A 20768-nucleotide genomic window follows, 5' to 3' on the forward strand; every position below is an offset into this window, starting at 1 on the left:
TTAAAATGTGTGTGGACTTGTAAAGAAAAAGAATTGCCAAAGCACTCTAGAAGAACAATGTGGGGGAACTGCCTTCTAGATTGCAAGACTTACAACAAAGCTATGTTAATTAGGAGAGCATGGTATGGGCACAGAAATAGACAAATAGACCATTGGAACAGAAGAGAGAGGAGAAATGGTGACATAACAAGAGGCACTGCAGAGCAGCAGGGAAAGGACACGCTTGCAGTAAGGGCAACTGGGGATCCATAGGATCGAAACAGAAACCGAGACTGGTTACAGGTGAAGGCAAACACGCTATCTAAACTACTGCAGTCGGAGGACTTCAGAGGGAGTGAGTCCTCGAGCAAAATGTAGTTAAAGTTTTTGTCGAGGCAAAGCTCAGGGTGGAAAAGTACTGGGAGGGCAAGTCGGCTGACTCAGAGGATGCATGGTCATACAGCCGATCTTTTTTTCGACATTCCCATGCCTTTTTCTGGTCGGCCGGTTCCAGTTCAGGGTGCTCAGTGCTCAGAATCAGGCTTTGCTCCTTGGAATTTATTGCAGCTATCTGCTTTTCTCAATTCCTAGAACTGCCTTGAGGCACACAAATTCAGTTCAAAGTTCATGACTGGAAAAATATAGTTTCTCACAATGTTTTTAAAAAATGAAATTAGACTTTACCTCACACCATACAAAAATTTATTCCGAGTAGCTGAAGGACTTAAAGGTGAAAGGCAAAACTATAAAACTTTTAGAAGACAGTATAGGAGACATCCTTTATGACTCTGGGGTAGAAAAGCACTTACGCAGAGGAAAGTGATTGCCAAATCGCACTACGTTAAAATAAGCACTTCTTGCCCCTAGGTTCTTCATGACCTTTTTTTTTCTTTTTTCTTAGATTCCATATATATGTGTTAGCATACGGTATTTGTTTTTCTCTTTCTGACTTACTTCACTCTGTATGACAGACTCTAGGTTGGGAATAAAGACAGAGACCTACTAGAGAATGGACTTGAGGATATGGGGAGGGGGAGGGGTAAGCTGGGACAAAGTGAGAGAGTGGCATGGACATATATACACTACCAAACGTAAAATAGATAGCTAGTGGGAAGCAGCCGCATAGCACAGGGAGATCAGCTCGGTGCTTTGTGACCACCTAGAGGGGTGGGAGGGAGGGAGACGCAAGAGGGAAGAGAGATGGGGATATATGTATAGGTATAACTGATTCACTTTGTTATAAAGCAGAAACTAACACACCATTGTAAAGCAATTATACTCCAATAAAGATGTTAAAAAAAATAAAAAAATAAAATAAAATAAGCACTTCTGCTGATCAAAATACACCATATCGAGAATGAAAATACAATCCTCAAACTGAGGGAAGATATTTTCCACATCTATAGCCTACAAAATATTAGTATACAGAGTATAGAAAGAATTCCTACTGATCAATAAGGAATAAATGAAACTAAAATTAGAAAAATGGGCAAAATTCATAGAAGAGAAAGACAAATGTCCTATAAACACATGAAAAGGTCTTCCATCTCATCAGTTATCGGGGAAATGCAAAGTAAGAAAACAATAAGATACCATTACTTATCCGCCAGATTGGCAAAAAAATTGAAAGACTGGTGATGCTGCATCTTCTCAAGGATGTGGATGTATTTAATAATTGGTGCCTTTGACTCAGAAAGTCAATCACAGTGTGATAGTCTTCAGAGGAACTCTTGCACTTGTACACTACAAGACATGCAGTAATATTTAGAATAAAAAAGACAGAAACAATACAGATGTCTGTCTACAGTCGATGGTGTAAATGATTAGAGATCTTTTCATACAGTTGGGTGGAAATGGGCTACAGGCATCCACATGGATGAATCTCAAAACACAAAATAAGAAAATCACAGGAGAATGCATGCCTATGATTTAGTTTTTATAGTTTAAAAAGAGGCAGGGCTCTGGCGTGAGGAGACAGGATGGGGATTACAGACCCAATGCAGCCAAAAATAAATAAATAAATACATTTATAAAAAGAAAAAGAAGGTTAAAAATTCTGGGGCACCAAGCCTAGGGATACTTCAGGAATTTTTAAAATACAAGCAAAATTAAATAATATATTGCCAAGCATAACTGGCAAAAATATAAAGAAAACCAAGGAAACAACGCAATGTTCAAGAGAGTAGGAGGAGGGAGGGCTGTGAGCCTCGAGCGGAACCTGGAAACTCGTACAAGCGCTACGTGGACCAGCGTGAGGATTTAACATGCTCCCAGCCTGTGACCCAACAACTGCACGTTCAGCAGTTTGTCTTAAGGAACAAGCTGGGCAAGATAAAAAGACTATAAAGATGTGTGTAAGGATGCAGCTCTTCTTTTCATTGTTACTTAGACTTCCCTCCCCAGCTCCCATGTGCTGAGTGGGGGGGGGGGGAAATTTAAGTAAACGTCCAATCTGATTTAAAGGTTAGTGCAAGCTGATAAGTTAAACTGTCACTTCAAGTTTGATCAGAGGATGGTCTCCTCCTGCTGTGTGGAGTGTGGGACAAAGGGTGTGTGGCTGGATCTCACCTCCGTATCAATGAGAACATCCATTCGGTCTTTCTTCCTCTTCGCATTTTTCAGGCAGTAGATTCCTAACCCCATCCCTGCGCGTGCTTAGGCCCAAAGTCTGGGAGGCATCCCCAAAGCCTCCCTTTCCCACACCTCACCCAACCCATAATCGAATCCTGATCCTCTTCCTTCACCCTCTGTCTGGATTCCGACTCTTCCTGCAACTCTGCCGACTCCCACCCTGGTCCCAACGAAACTGTCTCTCACCTGGATTTCGGTAAACCTCCCGGCTGGTCTCCCTGCTTCTGACCTTCTCAACGTGGCAACTGAGATGACCCTTTAAAAACACCCATCAAATGACGTCCCTTCTCTGCTCCCTGCTTTCTGTTGGCTCCCAGTAGAGCCCAGATGCTTTCTGGCTCCACCCGAGCCAGGCTTGGTGTTTGTTTTGTTACCTGCCCAGAACAGGAGGTGTTCAATAGTGCCCACGGAGTGAATGATTTCCAACTCAGAACAGCAAAGGGGAAAGCAAATGAATAACGTGTAAAACTATCACCTGCATTACATTTGTAATAGTGAACAAGTACAAACACCCTAAATTATTATTATATGGGGGGTGCTCAAACGACTTCTGTCGAATCCACTGCAAGGAATACTATGCAACACTTCCTGATATGGAAAGATAGCCATGATATGTCATACAGTGAAGGAAATATGTTTAAATTTGTTTAATTCAGCATCTCTCCAACTTAATTGGCCACAAAGCCCTATTGTGTCATAACGTTTATTAAAACAGAACTATTGTTTCAGGTAACAAATCTTAGGAAACTGGTAGTATAAGCATAGAAAAAAGATTGAAAGGAGATACACCAAGATGTAAACAATGTTTATTTCTGGGTGCTAGAATGATGGGTACTTTTTCTTCTTTCTATATTTTATGAAATTTTTTCAAATAAGTATGTATTATTTTATAATTAAAACAGTAATAAGTCTACTATCACTTTTTCAATTGCATGTTTTAAAGGAGAAAATAAAAGCAAAGGTAGTTTAAGATGGAAGACAATTTAATTTTACCTGATAGATACTTCCTCAATGCACACAAATAGCACACTCTTGGAATCTTCTAGTACTTCACTGGACTGGTTCACCTATGAGGATACTGGGAAAGGAAGAGAAAATGATGACTGCTGAACTGAGTTTAAATTCCAGTACACTGTCTTGGTCTGCACAGAGCTACTTTGTAGTTACATCACCTTTTCCAAGATAGGATTTTGGACAGCTTCTTTTCTTAACATGAACCAAGTAATTTCATATTGCAAAAATGCTTTCATGACTTGAGAAAGTAAGAGTAAGAGTGTGGTATTGGAGTGTGATCAGATAGTTTTTCTTTTTTTGTTTTTAAAGTTTCTCTTAAAAAACTTACTAATTAAACAATACGTTTTGTTGTGGAAAGATTGGAAAGTGCAGACAGACAAAAATAAACATGAAACTACATAACAACAACGATAGTGATAATTAAAGTCACCTATTGACTATCACAAGGAGATGACCAATGTCTAAATCTTTCGTTAGGTCCTTAAAAGTTTTTTTCCCTGTACGTATAGTTTTTCACAACAAATGGGGTGACATTGTATATCCTCTGTTATAATCTGCTTTTTTCCACTCAACAATATTTCATGAATCTGATTCCACGTAATTACCCTTCTACAGCAACGTTTTGGTGACTGTATAGTACTCGTATGAATGTTCACTGCTTTCTTTAACCAGCCAAGAATCATTGAAGTTGGTTCTATTTTTTCACTAGTATAAACCGTACTAAAAATTCGTTAGATTGAATATGTGTGTTTTTGCGTACTTGCCAGGGCCCTGAGAGGTTAGCCAGGCTTCCATGCTGATTTCCTCAGGTAGCAAGCAGCTAGCCTAAGCCTTCTTTACAGCCACCGCTAATGGTTATAGAGGGTGAATAAAGAGGCACAGAGAAACTGTTTGCAATCCTGACTGTGAAATGTATTCATAAAAAATCAAGTATTATTTGGCATCTACTATGTGCACCCCGTATGACTAGAGACGCAAACCTTCCTTTAATTTTGCAATATTTAAAAAAATTATGCCTTGAAGTGTTTTCTTCTGCTGAATTATTTTGGTTGTTTTCTACCAAAAAATTAATTATGTCTCCTGCATCTATCATTTTTTTTCTCTAATCTTACTTTCACTAAGGTCTTTGTTTATCTCTATTTAATAGTGCCAGCTTTTTGGATCCCTTTATATTTTGTCATCCATGTCTTATTTTGTTTTGCTCTTACTGTCCTTGCTTGTTCCCAGCAAGGGTTTACTGGTTTTTCTCCCCAGGCTGAGCCATTTACTTCAAAGAAGGAAATATTTCTCTCGGCATGTTGCCTGCCTGTCTTCACAGAAGTCCCTCTGTGTGTGCGTGTCTCACCAAAGCCTCAGATGTTTCTGATGCAGCCGGCCTGCCGGCCAGAGTTTGAGCAACAGTGATTTAAAAGATAGCGAATCAAATGTATGTTGACTTGAGTCCTGGCTTCTTTAGTTGGGAAATGCAGTCTTCCTCTGTGCTTGGGAAGAAGGAACAGGGTTGGTGAACACAGAGCCTGTACTTCCTGCGGCGGGGGAGGGACAACTCTGAAGGGGGTCACCCGAGGCCTTGCAGGGCTTGCAAGGCGGTTCAGCTGCTCCCTTCCTGCCCCTGCCCCCGGCAGGCGTTGATCCCTGATAATACCCTGCACACCACACTCCCGACACACAGTCTGCTTCCAGAGTATCTGGTTCTCTCAAGTCTGGGTGTGGCTCTTCTTGGTTAAGAGAGCTTTGAACCGAAATAGACCATGTGCCCCTGATCTCCAGCTTCCACTCCCCACCCCCGCCCCATACAGTGATGGAGCAGGAAGAGGGCAATGGCCGTAAACGCTCCCCTTTGAAAAGAGGAAGACTGGGAGGCCTACAGCAGTCCCTGCTCTGTAGTAGTTCTGGAATCCTGCTGGTCAGCATTGATCAGGCCCAGCTCTTCCTCCTGTAAGGAGGAGCTCCCTGGCCTGTGGCCCATCCTCCAGGAGGCTCCCCCGGTCCACTATTCTCTGTGGCTGTACCTGAAGCAAGTGTTGGGGAGCAGGCCCTCCTAGGGGCCTTCAGAGCCCATGTGCTTCTCATGGCCGATCAGAGGTCCGAATACTGCTGTACGGCTCAAACAATGAATAGCTCATTTAGTTCTGTTTGGCTCCTGTCAGTTCTAGGTGCCAGGAACCATATCCAGGTTTGTTTCCTAGACATGGTTCTTGATCTGTGGTCGTTTTGAGGTTATCAGGAGCCTTAGGTGGGGATGCCACACCCTTCACCTGATCTTTGACCTCAGCCACTTTATTAGATTCCGCAGTTTGAACAGCCCTGAGCCACCAGGTTGTAATTGTTCAGTTGTCTTATTTCTCTGTCTCTAGTAATCAGGACAGAGACAGGCAAGTGGTCATCTCTTAGTAAATACTGATTGAATTAATAAAATTCAGGCTTTTCTAGCTAAGCTTAAGTATTTTGTTAGCTATTTCAGGAATCTCTTTGGCTTCATATGATTTAATAATAAATATTTCGGCAAATTTTCAGGCAATTGAAAAGTTAATCATATGTTTTCCATGTATAGTTCCTAAACTAAAGGGAAGGATAATTAGGAGTTAATGAAGTTAGTATAAGAAAAAAAAAAAGATCAGTTGCAAACACTGGTCTTTAAACGTCACGTGTCAGTGGTTGGAAACGTAGGGGGTGGGTTGGAGAAAAAAAGAGAACGTGCAGGAGACTTTTTCAAAGGGGGACACACGGACTTTCAGAGTGGTGTTCCCACAATCACCTTCCTCAAAACTTTCCCTTAGTTACAGATGCGCAGGCTGGTGTGGAACTTGGCCGTTCCTGCCTCTCCCTCAGTTCCCCCCTCCTCCCCCCAGCAGCTTACGTGAGGCAGCAGAGGATCCCCATGATTGCTGAAATGATCAGAAAAGCAAAAATGACAGCTGTAGGGATGGAGCTCCTGATGAGATCCCACAGGTAATCACTGAAGTTGCTCAGCCAGGACCTGGAAGTTTCTGCAGGAAGAGCATAGACAGTCACTGAGGAGAGGCTAAGTGATGAAGCTGGGATTTCAAACCTGGTTCAAGTTCAAATAGTTGTCCCAGATCTCAGGTTCTTATAGTTGCCCAGGGCCCATATTCCTAACAACTTCGCTGTGCTAAGAGATTAAAGGAATACACTTTTGGGGGAAAAAAAGGTATCCTCAGATAGATATCATCTTTTCCTCCTTGTATGTCAAATAGGAGCAATACTCTCCACCCCAGATCACTTAAAGGTTGTTTGGAGGTCTCTGTGAATCAATGGGGTACACTGAGCGAGGAGCACGACTTAATGGACACCATGCTGTTGCCTAGAGGGTGTTCGGGAGGCTGAGCGCCCTGTGTCCCATGAGGAGAAAGGAGATGGCCACCTGCCCCAGTGGCACCAAGAGGAAGAGGAGGAGGCCGGGCGGCTGGCAGAAGGAGGCTCAGAGGGAAGAGGTAGGGCAAACAGAAGTGTCTGTGGTGTGAAGTCAGGAGGGTTCACCACTCACAACGATACCCTTTCCAGAGATGGGAAGGAACTGAGCACCACGCTGGGCTTTGGGAGCACCTAAGCCACGGGTCAGTGGCTCATCAGCTTTAGCTTAAATTTCGCTTCCTTTCTGAAGTCCTTCTTGACCCCTCCCCCCAAACAACTTTAATTATCCCTTTGTCCTCAGGGAGCATTTGTCATATTTCACGGAAGGTTGACACCTATGGCTTTGGCTTAGTGGGTTCATGCTTGTTGAACCAAACCAGAAATACTTTGCTTTCCTGCGAACATTATTTTTAAATACAGAATCAGTCTTTCCTGACCTGAGACAGGAATCTTACGTCCTAGGAAGATAGGAACATTCATCGTAACAGCAAACACACCCCTCGAGCGTGGTTCCAATCCATCCTGGTCTTGTATTCCGAAGGCAGATAAAGGTGACAGAGACAAAGCGACAGTTTCCAACAAGAGGCAAGTCAGAGAGCACAGCAGAAATCCCATGCTCAGCAGCTTCGGGGGTTCCATGGGCTCTCCCGAGGGCCTGCACCGAGGGGAGATGGCTTTTTCCTTGGCTCGGCCCAAGGCAGCTCTGTCTGAAAAGTCAGAAAATGGTGGTTTGGTTTTTATTGCAAAACTAAAGCTATTATGAACACAAGAAAAATTCACTGACTGACACTGTTGAGTCCTGAACACGGCCAGTTTCCAAAGCAAAAACCATCCCGCCTTCAAGAAACAAAACAACACAAGACAGAAATTGACTGTGCTCCATCGGATCAGGTACCTGACATCCCCTCGTAAACCACATCCCCCTTCGGGCTTTTCCAGCTCAATTAGTGGAAACTCTTTAAGTTGTTCAGGCCAAACCCTGTGGTGTCATCTTAGACTCCGCTTTTTCAGTCCCACATCCTTTTCGTTTTGTTTTGTTTTGAGTTGGGTTTATTACTGAATCAGCAAATAAGCAGTATAAATGGTTAACCAGGTATGAATTTCAGTGGATAAGGGGGCACAGTCCATCATGGGGGTGGCGGTGGCCCAGAAGTTCTGCAGTCACAGGAGTTCGTAGCTTCCTGCTTGCTGCCACTGAACAGCCAAAGAGAGCTCACTTTGTTGTAAGTCAGGTAGTGTCCTACTGACTTCCCTGAACTCATGTCCTATTATCTACTCTTGATCGCTCCACCTCAGCCTCATTTCCTCTGGAACAAGCCACACGTGCTCCTCTCTGTTTTGTTCACATAGGCTGTTCAGGTGCTCAATAAATATGTTTTGAATGAATGAATGGGTGGTGAATTTGGGCAGATATTGTTCATTGCCTGTCATCACCACCCCCTTTTCACTTATTACATGCAACCAGAGAGGCTAGAAAAGCTGAATCCGCCTTCTCCCAGCCAGCCTTGCTGCTAACAATGGCTGTGGGACATAGTGTTGGACACTGAAGCATAATGGAGATCTGATGGGTGGCTTCCGGGAAGATTTTCTGCTGTCTTGATAAAAGAAATGGCACTACCATTTTCCCTTTGTGCTGCCTTGAACATTCTTTAAGTGTTACCTGGGGTTGGAGGAGCCATCCTGTGACCATCAGGCAATGGACACAAGGAAAAGGCCAAGAAAATGACATCTATTCTGGCTCTGACAATTTTAAGCCACTAAACCAACACCTCTATCTGCCCACCTCTCAACTACTAGGTCTGAGAAAAATAAACTCCTATTTGAGCTTTCTATTACTTAAGACATTTAGAACTGACACTCTCATCCACTGTTGAGACCTGTGTCAGGTAAGGTGGCAAAGAAGCCAGTGAATCAGGCCTCCGTCTTCAGAAGAAGCTGGCCAGAGTCTTCCTTTAAGGTTTCTGAAGTTCCAAATAGAATTCTACTCCTCCTTATGATATCATCTACTGCATTTGACCCGCCCCCAGTCTCCCTCTATTTGACAGCTAAGCATACAGACGTTTTCTTCTGTCTATGCATAAACATTTGTGTTGATGCTGAAACCCATCCTCATGGTAGCCATATCCTCTTGGGCTTGAAGATTTCTAAGATATTTTGTTTGCCACGTGGTATCTACTGCACCTTCAAATAGTGTATGTATGGGATTTGAATAGATGATAAAGGTGGCATTTCATTTCAGTGGGGAAAAAGAGATGGTTTAATGTGATGACTGGCTATTCATTCAGATGCACTGACTGGAGTGAGAGCCATACACACAAAAATAAATTCTAGATGGATCAAGGACTAAACAAAAATAAAACCATATACATATTGGGATAAAACATGAGTGGAGTTTTTTGTAATCTTGGGGTGAAAAAAGCTACTCTGAGCATGTCATAAAACCCCAAAGCCATAGGTGAAAATAATGATAAATTTATTGCATAAAAATGTAAAGCTTTCATACAGCAAAACATTGTAAAGAAAGATAAAAGATTAATGACAAATTACGTGAAAAATTCCACAACATATATGACAGATAATAGGTTAATCTCCTTAACATACAAAGAACTCTTACAAATCAATTTTTTTAAAAAGGATGATCAGCTCCATAGAAGAACTGGCATAAATGAATCAGTCAGAAAAGCAATGGATAAATAAATTGTGATATATATTATATAATGGATTACTCTACTGCAATTAAAGTGAGCCACTAGGAAATATATGCAATAAGGGTTGTTTCCAGTTTGGAAGTGTTATGGGTAGTGCTGCCCTGTCTCTTGGTTCACATGGCAGTTCTGGGTCTAGGTCATTACCCAACAGAGTTGCCACAGGCTATCTTTATGCTCAACTTTTGTAGATAATGCCAGATTGTTTTCCAAAATAATTATATCACTTTGAGTTTATTTTTGTATATGGTATGAGGAAACGTTCTAATTTCAGTCTTTTACATGTAGCTGTCCAGTTTTCCCAGCACCACTTATTGAAGAGACTGTATTTTCTTCATTGTATATTCTTGTCTCCTTTGTCGTAGATTAATTGACCATAGGTGTGTGGGTTTATTTCTGGGCTCTCTATCCTGTTCCATTGGTTTATGTGTCTGTTTTTGTCTGTTTTTGAGCCATTACCATACTGTTTTGATGACTGTAGCTTTGTAATACAGTCTGAAGTCAGGGAGCATGATTCCTCTAGTTTTGTTCTTGTTTCTCAAGATGTTTTGGCTGTTCAGGGTCTTTTGTATTTCCATATAAATTTTAGAATTGTTTGTTCTGATTCTGGAAAAATGCCATTGGTATTTTGATAAAGATTGCATTAAATCTGTAGATTGCCTTGGGTAGCATTGTCATTTTAACAATATTAATTTTTCCAATCCATGAACACAGTATATTTGTCCATCTGTGTCATCTTCATCAGGGTCTTGTAGGTTTCTGAATACAGGTCCCCCATTAGCCAAACCAGCTGGAGTATGATTGCAAACACTGAACTCGTAAAAGGGATCCCAGGAGATGTGGGCGATGCAAGTACAGCGTTTCTCACATTAGGTTCACTACATTCTGCTGCAGCCTCTCCCGGATTCTGGTTGGTCACAACCTCTAGAAAACTTATAAAAGGGGGGTTTGTGGGATGGGCCAGAGCCCAGACCACTGCCTTTACTCCTTCTAGTGCTAATGGATGTCAAGGTTAAGAACCTCTCTCTCTGCTACTGGATCAAGGCTCCATTTCTAATTTTTTAAGTTAGCTTCACCTCATAAATTATAAAATTTCATTGTTCACATTTTTATTTCCAGTATAAAAGCACAACTCTCAAAGGCATTTGTTTTCACATGTCAATGTTTTGTTTAACTGATTATTGAGGAAACCAGCGGGAAGACAAAAGAGCTGGTTCCAAGAGCATTTGAAAAATAAAGATGTATGTGGTCAATGGGAAAAGAATGCCAAAACAAGATGATTAAGTTAGACATAAAAGTGGTTAACCTTTTACAGGGAGTCAAACCATATCACCTTATTGATTTCTGTAAATTAACCTCTAACCTTAATGGACTTTTACAGGACAGTAAACCATTCCCAACCTTATCTGTCAGGAATGGGGTGAGGTGGGGGTTCCTCTTGGGCAGTTAGGGTACAGAATTTCCTGGTACATTTTGTTGTGTCGTTTCAGCAGGAAATTAGCTGAGAAGGGAGTAAAATGAGTGCATGATTAGAATTACAATGCTGTATCTCCTATCCCAGAGAGCCATGGATTTTCCTCATTTTTCTGTGGAAATATTAAAAATATGTCCTTTAGAAGCCTAGTATGATCATGACCTTTCTTGGTCACCACAGAGGAGGAAGTGGTGGCCGTGTCCGGAGGAGAATGCTTTCCAGCTGAGTTTCCTCATTGCTTTTTGCCTGATTACCTTGGAAGGAAGGAACAATCTGGGAGCGGCCACAGCAAATGCACAAGAGGTAAATTGGATGCAACAGCCCCAGAGAACGCAGGACACATGACGATTGATTTGGGAGGCTTCAGGGCATATCTGCCGGGACTGAGGAGTTGAAATACATAGAAAAACGATGGCACCGTGGGCAGCGTGGGGCAGGAAGTGACCTGGAGGGCGGGCTCAGAGGGATGCTGGACCCGAATCAGGAAAGGGCCCGGGTCCAGGAAGGAGAGACCGGGCCTCAGTACTGCTGCTGCGCCTCGCAGCCCAGAAGCTCCAGCCTCAGGGCGATGCGGTGCGCCCAGCTCTGCGGGTGAATTCGAAGGAAGCGGGTAAACAGCGGGGGGTCTAGAGCGTTCACCACGGGTGTGAAGGAGTCTTGATTTCCCTGAAAAATCTGAAAGAGGAGAGAGAGCATTTGTTGGTTGACAGGAAAAGAGTTATAATGTTTATACACCCCCCCACCAAGGCTCCCCAAGTCCATTGGCCTCCTGCTTGGTCTGTAACTTTCCCTAAGCTCCGCCCCCTCATGGGCACCCATCCCAATGCCCATCGCCCAGCACGCACGCTTTTTTTCACTTCCAATTGAGGGATCCACGCTTCCGGTAGTTCAGGATTGAACCCTGGGAGGTGACTGGATGACTCGGTCCCCTGCCTCTGTACCTGGGAAAGTGGTTGTGACATCTAGAATTAAGAGCACCCTTGCTAACCTCCTGTGGAGGCCGTGCTTCCAGCTATGGCTTCCCTCTGGAATCTTCTCACCCACTTTCCCAACTAATTCAAGGAAGTTGTAAACATCATGACATTTTACTCCCAAATACTTCAACCTGCCAAGCCTTTGGGTCTCAGTTTAAATGTTATCTCTGAAACAGGACTCTTGTTGACTCTAAATCTCCTCTTGTTCATTTCCTTTACACCATTCAGAATCTTCTCATTTATCTGTTTACCTGCTTATTGACCATTTCCTTTGTTTTCACCACCAAATGTCGGTTCCATGACAGCAGAGACCTTGGTCACTGACCTTCCACACGTACAATATATATAGTATATACATAGCAAATATACTATAAACATTTGTTAAAGTTTGTGTGTTTGATAAAACTTTCGGGAAACAAAAGAGATTCTTGGATAAATATTTGTGGCATACTTTGGGGGCTTGTACATCTTCTGCTAGACTTATTCCTTGATCTTTCCCCTCAAGAAACTGAAAGAATAATACAAGGAACACTTAAATCTCCTTTAATCTACAACAGACTCCTAGTCTCTGGTCTTTTTCTGTCCTTCATGATGTTGACATTTTAAAAAGTCTAGGACGGGCTTTCCTGGTGGCGCAGTGGTTGAGAGTCTGCCTGCCAATGCAGGGGACACGGGTTCGAGCCCTGGTCTGGGAGGATCCCACATGCCGCGGAGCAACTAGGCCCGTGAGCCACAATTGCTGAGCCTGCGTGTCTGGAACCTGTGCTCCGCAACAAGAGAGGCCGCGATAGTGAGAAGGCCCGCGCACCGCGACGAAGAGTGGCCCCCGCTTGCCGCAACTAGAGAAAGCCCTCGCACAGAAACGAAGACCCAACACAGCCATAAATAAATAAAAATAAATAAATAAAATTTAAAAAAAAGTCTAGGACCATTGCGTTGTAGAATGTCCCACATTCTAAATTTGTGTGACTGTTTTCTTATTATTAGATTTCAGTTCAACATCTTTAGTGAGAATATTAACTAGGTGATGTGTCTTTCCCACCATATCACATCAGAGGACACATGATGCCGATTCCTCCAGAGTTTGACCCTTAGTTAAGGTGATGTCCACCAGATCTCTCTTTTATAAAGGTAATAACTTCCCTTACCTAACAATCTGTGGGGTTGGACTTTGAGACTGTGTAAATATTCGGTTCCACATTAAGCTTTCATCCAATGGTTTTAGTATCTACTGAAGTTCCTTACAAGTATTATATACTGTATTGATGGTTGGTTTCTTAATTTTGTCATGTCTTCTACATTTATTACCTGGAATTCTTCTGTGGAGAAGAACGTCTCCTCTCCCTTTATATTTTGATGATGATAATGGACTCCAAGATGTTCCAGTAACACCTGGCAGTTTCCTGGCTCTGGTCTTGGAATCTCTAAGGAGCCCAGGTTCCTTTTATAGGAAATGGTATTTGGAAACCAAGACTGTTCTGGGTTGGCTTAGGCTCTGCTCTAGGCCAAGGCTCACGTACACCATGTCTTCTCAGCTTGGACATTTTTATCTCATGGCAGAGAGCAGAGGCACCAGAGACTGAGCCAAACACACGATCACATTGAAAGCTTCTGTTGGAAAGTGGTTTATATCACGTCTACTTACACTGTATTGGTCAACATGAGTCTTACTGTGAAGCCCAAAGTCAATGGAGTTTTCAAAAAAGGAGGAAGTGAAAAATCAAGAATAATACCTTTGTGACTTCCCTGGTGGCACAGTGGTTAAGACTCCGCCTGCCAATGCAGGGAACATGGGTTCGATCCCTGGTCCGGGAATATTCCACATGCCGTGGAGCAACTAAGCCCGTGCGCCACAACTACTGAGCCTGCGCTCTAGAGCCCGCGAGCCACAACTACTGAGCCCGTGAGCCACAACTACTGAAGCCCGTGTGCCTAGAGCCCGTGCTCCACAACAAGAGAAGCCACCGCAATGAGAAGCCCGCGCACCGCAATGAAGAGTAGCCCCCGCTCACCACAACTAGAGAAAGCCTGGGTGCAGCAACAAAGACCCAACGCAGCCAAAAATAAATAAGTAAATAAATAAATTTAAAAAAATAAAAGAATAATACCTTTTACCTCATCTGCTATTTTCTGTTCATTCATCACAGCAATGAGGTGATTTTACAATATGTAGTCAGAGATAAGAGGTTTGGGTGGCTTGTTAGGTTTCTTAGTCCACAAGCACCCTCTACTGTTGATAAAGAGAAGTGCAATTTCTGTAACAGATGGGATAGGAAGATATGTCTTGTGATTTTGTGACTCATTTTTGCTTTTCCAGAACACTTAATTTCCACCACTGAAACTTATGGTATTCTTTGTCTTCTAGTTATTCTATGAGTTATGGGTGGTTTTATTTGCAATTTTAAAATATATCTACAGAGAGATAGTTAGATAGACAGATGGTTTTTGAAGGCTGTATGGAGAGATTTAGGCAGCTGCCATTATTTGATGAGAATGTACAACTCAGTATTTGGAATTTTAAAATGCTATTTTAAATTATTTTTCTATTTGTTTCTGGCATGTAGAAATACAATAAAATTTTCTATTGATTTTGTTTTCAGCAAGCTTGCAAACTTATCTTAGTAATTCTAATAATTTAGATAGATAGATTCTTTTGGATTTTCTATGTATGCCATCGTATCTTCCACATATTATGAGAGTTTTTTTTTTTCCAATCCTAACACATTTTATTTCTTTTTCTTACCTTACTGCATTGCTTAGGACCTCCAATACAGTTTTTAATAAAAGTGGACGGGGCAGATTAAAGATGGTTATGAATTTTTTTGATACTCCTCCCATGGAGAGGTAGGTGTATTTTGACTTTTTTTTTTTTGGCCGTGCCACGCAGCTTGCGGGATCTTAGTTTACCGACCAGGGATTGAACCCAGGCCACTGCAGTGAAAGCGCCAAGTCCTAATCACTGGACCTCCAGGGAATTCCCTTGTTTTTTTTAAAAATTGAAGTATAGTTGATTTACAATATTGTGTTAGTTTCAGATATACAGCAAAGTGATTCAGTTATATATATATATATTTTTCCAGATTATTTTCCATTATAGGTTATTACAAGATATTGAATATAGTTCCCTGTGCTATACAGTAAATCCTTGTTGCTTATCTATTTTATGTATAGTAGTGTATATCTGTTAATCCCAAACTCCTAATTTATCTCTCTTCCCCCCACCCTTCCCCTTTGGTAACCATAAGTTTGTTTTCTATGTCTGTGAGTCTATTTCTGTTTTGTAAATGAGTTCATTTGTATCATTTCTTTTAGATTCCACATATACGTGATATCATATGATATTTGTCTTTCTGTGTCTGACTTACTTCACTTAGTATGATAATCTCTAGGTCCATCCATGTTGCTGCAAATGGCATTGTTTCATTCTTTTTTATGGCTGAGTAGTATTCCATTGTATATATGTACCACATCATCTTTATCCATTCCTCTGTCCTTGGACACTTAGGTTGCTTCCATGTCCTGGCTATTGTAAATAGTGCTGCAGTGAACATTGGGGCGCATGTGTCTTTTGATTTGTTTTAAGTTGGGGTGGGCAATTGATTCTGTGGGCTGATAGAGTATGGCGGCAGAGGTGATGCTGTGCCAAGTTCAACAGGACTGACAGCTTCCACCTTGGTTTCTTGGAATCTAGCTTTTATGTAAGAAGAGTGACTATCCTAAGACCACCATGCTGAGAGGCCCTGAAGAGACACCAGTGGATGAAAAGGTCAAGGAGAAACAAGATACCAGGCAGGTGAGCAAAGAAGCCATCTAGGAAGTAGATCCATCCATCCATACCCACTGACACCCCATGGATCACAGACAAACCAGCCAGCCAGATCAACCTAAATTCCTGATCCACAAAATTGTGGCCAAGTTTCAGGGTAGTCTGTGATGCAGCAATAGATAAATGGTATCTTCTTTTTAATCTCAAAGGGAAACCTTTCTGTGTTTCACCTAAAATAGTATATTTGCTGTAAAATTTTTGTGAATATCCTTTATCAGATTGCATAGTTTCCCTACTAGTCTTAGTTTGCTAAATTTTCCCATTAAGAATAGATATTGAATTTTATGAATCTTTTTCTCAGCATTTATTGGCTGTATAATCCTGAAGTTCATTAATGTGATGGATTGCATTAATTTTCTAATGTTAAGCCAACCTTGCATTCCTAGGATAAATCTAACACATACATATTGCTAATATTTTGTTTCGGATCTATGTTCATGAGTAAAGTTGGCCTATTATTTTCCTTTCTAATAAACTTGTCCTTGTTGTGATTTGTTGTCATCATTTAAAGAGTTGGATAATGTAAATACAAGCTTTTTCCATTTTTCTGGAAGAATCTTTGTAATAATTAATGGTATTATTTCTCCCTTGAAAATTTGGTAGAGTATTTAGTATAGCCATCTGAATCTGGAGTTTTCTTTGTAGGAAGATTTTTGAACACCAATTCAATTTTTCAAAGGTTGTAGGAGTTTCCGCACTTCCACTGCAGGGGGCCCAGGTTCCATCCCTCGTCGGGGAACTAAGATCCCGCAAGTTGTGGGGCGCGGCCAATAAAAAAAAAATGGTTGTAGGAGTTTCAGGGTTTTCGATTCCTTCTTGAGTAAGTTATATTTACTAGAAATTATCCATTTTACCTAATTTTCCAAATTTACTGTCATAAGGTTAATAAATATCCTCATTTTTTTATGTTGGCAGGATTTTACTGGGTGGTAAAATCAGTCATGCAAGTTGGAAATTTTTTTTTTTTTTGGCTGTGGCTGCACAGCTTGCGGGATCTTAGTTCCCCCACCAGGGATTGAACCCGGGCCCCCTGCAATGGAAGCTCAGAGTCTTAACCACTGGACTGCCAGGGAAGTCCCTGAAAAATTTTTTTAGTTTTTGCTTGAATGCATGAAAAATATTTCACCAGATTTTCTTTCTTTTGGGGGCAGGTTTCAGATTTTTCCTTTTAGCATCACATGGATATCATTAATTATCTTCTGATTTTCATTATTGCTTAGAAATCGCCTGTCAGCTTGTCACTCTTAGTATGGTAATGTATGTGTCTTCTGGTTCCTTTTTATTGTGGTAAAATGTACATAACATAAAATTTATCATCTTAACCACTTTAAATTGTAAAATTCAGTGGCATTTACTACATTCACCATTATCTAGTTCCAGAATATTTCTATCACTCCAAAAGGAAATCCAGTACCCATCAGGAAGCCACTCCCCGTTTACCCTTCTCTCCAATCTCTGGTAATCACTAATCTGTTTTCTGTCTCTCTATATTTGCCTATTCTGGATATTTCATATAAATGGAATCATACAATATGTAGTCTTTTGTGTCTGACTTCTTTCACTTAGCATATTTTCAAGGTTCACCCATATTGTAGCATGCATCAGCATGTCTATGTTTTTTAATGGCTGAATAATATTCAGCTGTATGGATAGACCAGAATTTGTTTATCCACCAGTTGATGGACATTTGGGTCATTTTCACCCATTGGCTATTGTGAATAGTGCTGCTATGAGCATTTGCCTGCAAGTTTTTGTTAATTGCCTATTTTCAATTCTTCTGGGTACATACCCAGTAGCAGAATCGCTGGGATCATATGGTAATTCTATGGTTTCTACAGTGGCTGCCTATTTTGCATTGCCATCAGCAGTATGGGTTCCAATTTTTCTACATCCTTGCTAACACTTTTTACTTTCTGTATTAAAAAAACTACAGCCATCCTAGTAAGTGTGAAGTAATATCTCATTGGGGTTTTGATTTGCATTTTTCTAATGACTAATGATGTTGGTGTTGATGTGCTTGTTGGCCATTTGTATATCTTCTTTGGAGAAATGCCTATGGAAGTCCTTTGCCTATTTTTAAATTTGGTTGTCTTTTTGTTGAGTTTAAGAATTCTTTTCATATCTATTTTTCTTCTGTTGTTTGTGATTATGGTTCACATCTAAAAAACCATTTGTAAAATCCAAGGTCATGAAGATTTACCTCTATATTTTCTTCCAAGAGTTTTAAAGTTTTAGTTCTTATATTTAGGTATTTGATCTATTTTGAATTAATTTTTGTATATGGTGTGTGGTGACTTCATTCTTTTGCATGTGGCTATCCAGTTTTCCCAGCATTATTTGTTGAAGAGACTATTCTTTTCCCATTGAATGGTCTTGGCACCCTTATCGAAAATCAATTTACTATAGATGTATAGTCTTATTTCTGGACTTGAATTCTATCTTTATGTCACTACCACAGTGTTTTGATTACTGTAGCTTTGTAGTAAGTTTTGAAATTGGGAAGTGTGAATCCGGTAACTGTTTTTTCAAGATTGTTTTTGCTATTTTGGGTCCCTTGCAATTACAGATGAATTTTAAGATCAGCTTGGCCATTTCTGCAAAAATGGCCATTGGGATTTTGATAGGGATTGCACCGAATCTGTAGAAAGCTTTGGTTAGTAGTGCCATCTTAATAATGTGTTCCAATCCATTAACCCAGGATGTCTCTCCATTCATTTAGGTCTTCTTTAATTTTTCAAGCAATGTTTTGTAGTTTTGAGTGTACAAGTCTTGTACCTCCTTGGTTAAGTTTATTCCTAAATATTTTATTCTTTTGGATGATATTGTAAATGAAATTTTTTTCTTAATTTTCTTTTCAGATTTTTCACTACTAGTGTATGGAAACACAACAGATTTTTGTGTGTTGATCATGTATCCTACAACTTTACTGAATTCATCTATTAGTTCTAATAGTTTTTTGTGGGTTCTTTAGGATTTTCTACGATAAAATCATATCATTGGTGAAGAGAGAGAGTTTTACTTCTTCCTTTCCAATCTGAATGCCTTTTGTTTATTTTTTATTTTTTGTAATTTCTCTGGCTATAACTTCCAGTACAGTGTTGAACAGAAGTGGCGAAAGTGGTCATCCTTGTTTGTTTGCCACTTCTCCACTATTTCTTTCATTCATTCTGGATTCCACTTTTATATATATATATATATATATATATGGCTTTCTCTGTACCTTCTGTGCTCCATTCTGGGTAATTTCTTCAGATATATGTTCCAGTGACTAAATTCTCTTTGGCTGTGCCCAATTCACTATTAAGTCTTTCTTTGATTTTTAAACTTCAACAATGATGTTTTTTAATTTCTAAAAGTACTGTTTTTTCCAAAACTGCCTAATAATTTGTCATTTATTTTTATGTTTCCATAGCTCATTGCTTTAAATATTTTGTGCATAATTATTTTATGATATATATCTGATAATGTCAATATCTGATATTCTTCAGATTCTAAATTTGTATTGATTGTTTCTGCCCATTTGTAGTCAAGTTGGCTTGTTATCTTGTATGTTTGCTAATCTAATCATTTTAATATGTAGGAATCCTGGAGACCTAAACTGGGAATGCTTTTTCTCTAGAGAAATCATTCTTCCAGAAGCCAGGAGGTGCTACTTATCTGCAACTAGTTCTGCTCCTTTCTGGGTTTCATTACTTAATGCAGAAGTCTCACATTCCATTCTTGCATTTTGCTCAAAGCTTGGTCTCCTGAGAACAACACTAATATAAGCAGTTCCCTTTAGGAAAGTTCCACCATTTTACATTTTCTCATTTTTCACCTCTCTTTGCTCTGATTTAAGCTCATTATTTTAAAATAAAAGCTCATTTTTTTGTTTGTTTGTTTGTTTTATTTTTTTGCCGTTGGTGGTGAGGAGGCTGGAGAGTCCCCTTTCTTCATTGAGTGCAGCAGTGCATTAAGAAGAAGTATGTACTATCAGTGCTATAGCCTTTTCTTTATTTTGGTAATATATACATACCATATATTTTAACATTTTAACTGTTTTTAAGCGTACAAGTACGTTTGACAACAAGTATATAACAAGTACATTCACAACGTTGTGCAGCTATCACCACCAACCATCTCCAAAACGCTTCATCTTGCAAAACTGAAACTCTGGGGAATTCCCTGATGCTCCAGTGGTTCGGACTCTGTGCTCTCACTGCTGAGGACACGGGTTCAATCACTGGTCAGGGAACGAAGATCCCACATCCCACAAGCCGCGCAGCGCGGCCAAAACAAAACAAAACAAAACGAAAAACCAAAAAATAAAAACAAAAACAAAACTGAAACTCTGTCTCCATCAAACAATAACTCTCCATTCTCCCCAGCTCCCAGCCTCTGGTAACCTCTATTCGAATTTCAGGCTCATTGTAATTGTTAATTTTATGTGTCAACTTGTCTAGGCCATACGGTGTCCAGATATTTGGTCAAACATTATTCTGGGTGTGTTGGTGAGTATGTTTTTGGATGAGAGGAACATTTAATAGTAGAGTGAGTACAGCAGATGGCCGTCCCCAAAGTGGGTGGGCCTTATGCAATCAGTTGAAGGCCTGAATAGAACAAAAAGGCTGACCCTCGTCTGAGTAAGAGAGAATTCTTTTTGCATGGCCCATTTGAATTGGGACATTGCGTTTTTTTCTAGCCTTTGGGCTCAAACTCAAATATTGGCACTTCCTGGGTTCAGACAGGAACTACACCACTGGCTCTCCTCGTTTCCAGACCTTCACACTCAGACTGAAACTTATGCCATT

General features: G+C 40.6%; 2 protein-coding genes across 3 annotated transcripts in view; both read right to left on the bottom strand.

Annotated features, from left to right (window-relative positions):
• Nucleotides 1–6480: 6480 nt before the first annotated feature.
• On the bottom strand, nucleotides 6481–7911 carry SMIM9 (small integral membrane protein 9). Its single transcript, XM_061178265.1, has 3 exons — nucleotides 7895–7911; nucleotides 7497–7706; nucleotides 6481–6614 (listed from the first exon to the last, which is right to left on the bottom strand). The coding sequence occupies exons 1-3, from the start codon at nucleotides 7899–7901 to the stop codon at nucleotides 6481–6483; spliced, it is 351 nt and encodes a 116-aa protein (XP_061034248.1). The 5' UTR covers nucleotides 7902–7911.
• Nucleotides 7912–9542: 1631 nt separating this feature from the next.
• Nucleotides 9543–20768, bottom strand: part of F8 (coagulation factor VIII) — a 125099-nt gene continuing 113873 nt past the window's right edge. For both annotated transcript variants that reach the window (XM_061178997.1, XM_061179001.1), the window contains one exon: nucleotides 9543–11853. In XM_061178997.1, the coding sequence (XP_061034980.1) occupies nucleotides 11698–11853 (156 nt within the window). In that variant the 3' untranslated portion in view covers nucleotides 9543–11697. The remainder of the gene's footprint in view (nucleotides 11854–20768) is intronic.

Source organism: Eubalaena glacialis, chromosome X (genome assembly GCF_028564815.1).
Source record: "Eubalaena glacialis isolate mEubGla1 chromosome X, mEubGla1.1.hap2.+ XY, whole genome shotgun sequence".
Taxonomy (NCBI): domain Eukaryota; kingdom Metazoa; phylum Chordata; class Mammalia; order Artiodactyla; family Balaenidae; genus Eubalaena; species Eubalaena glacialis.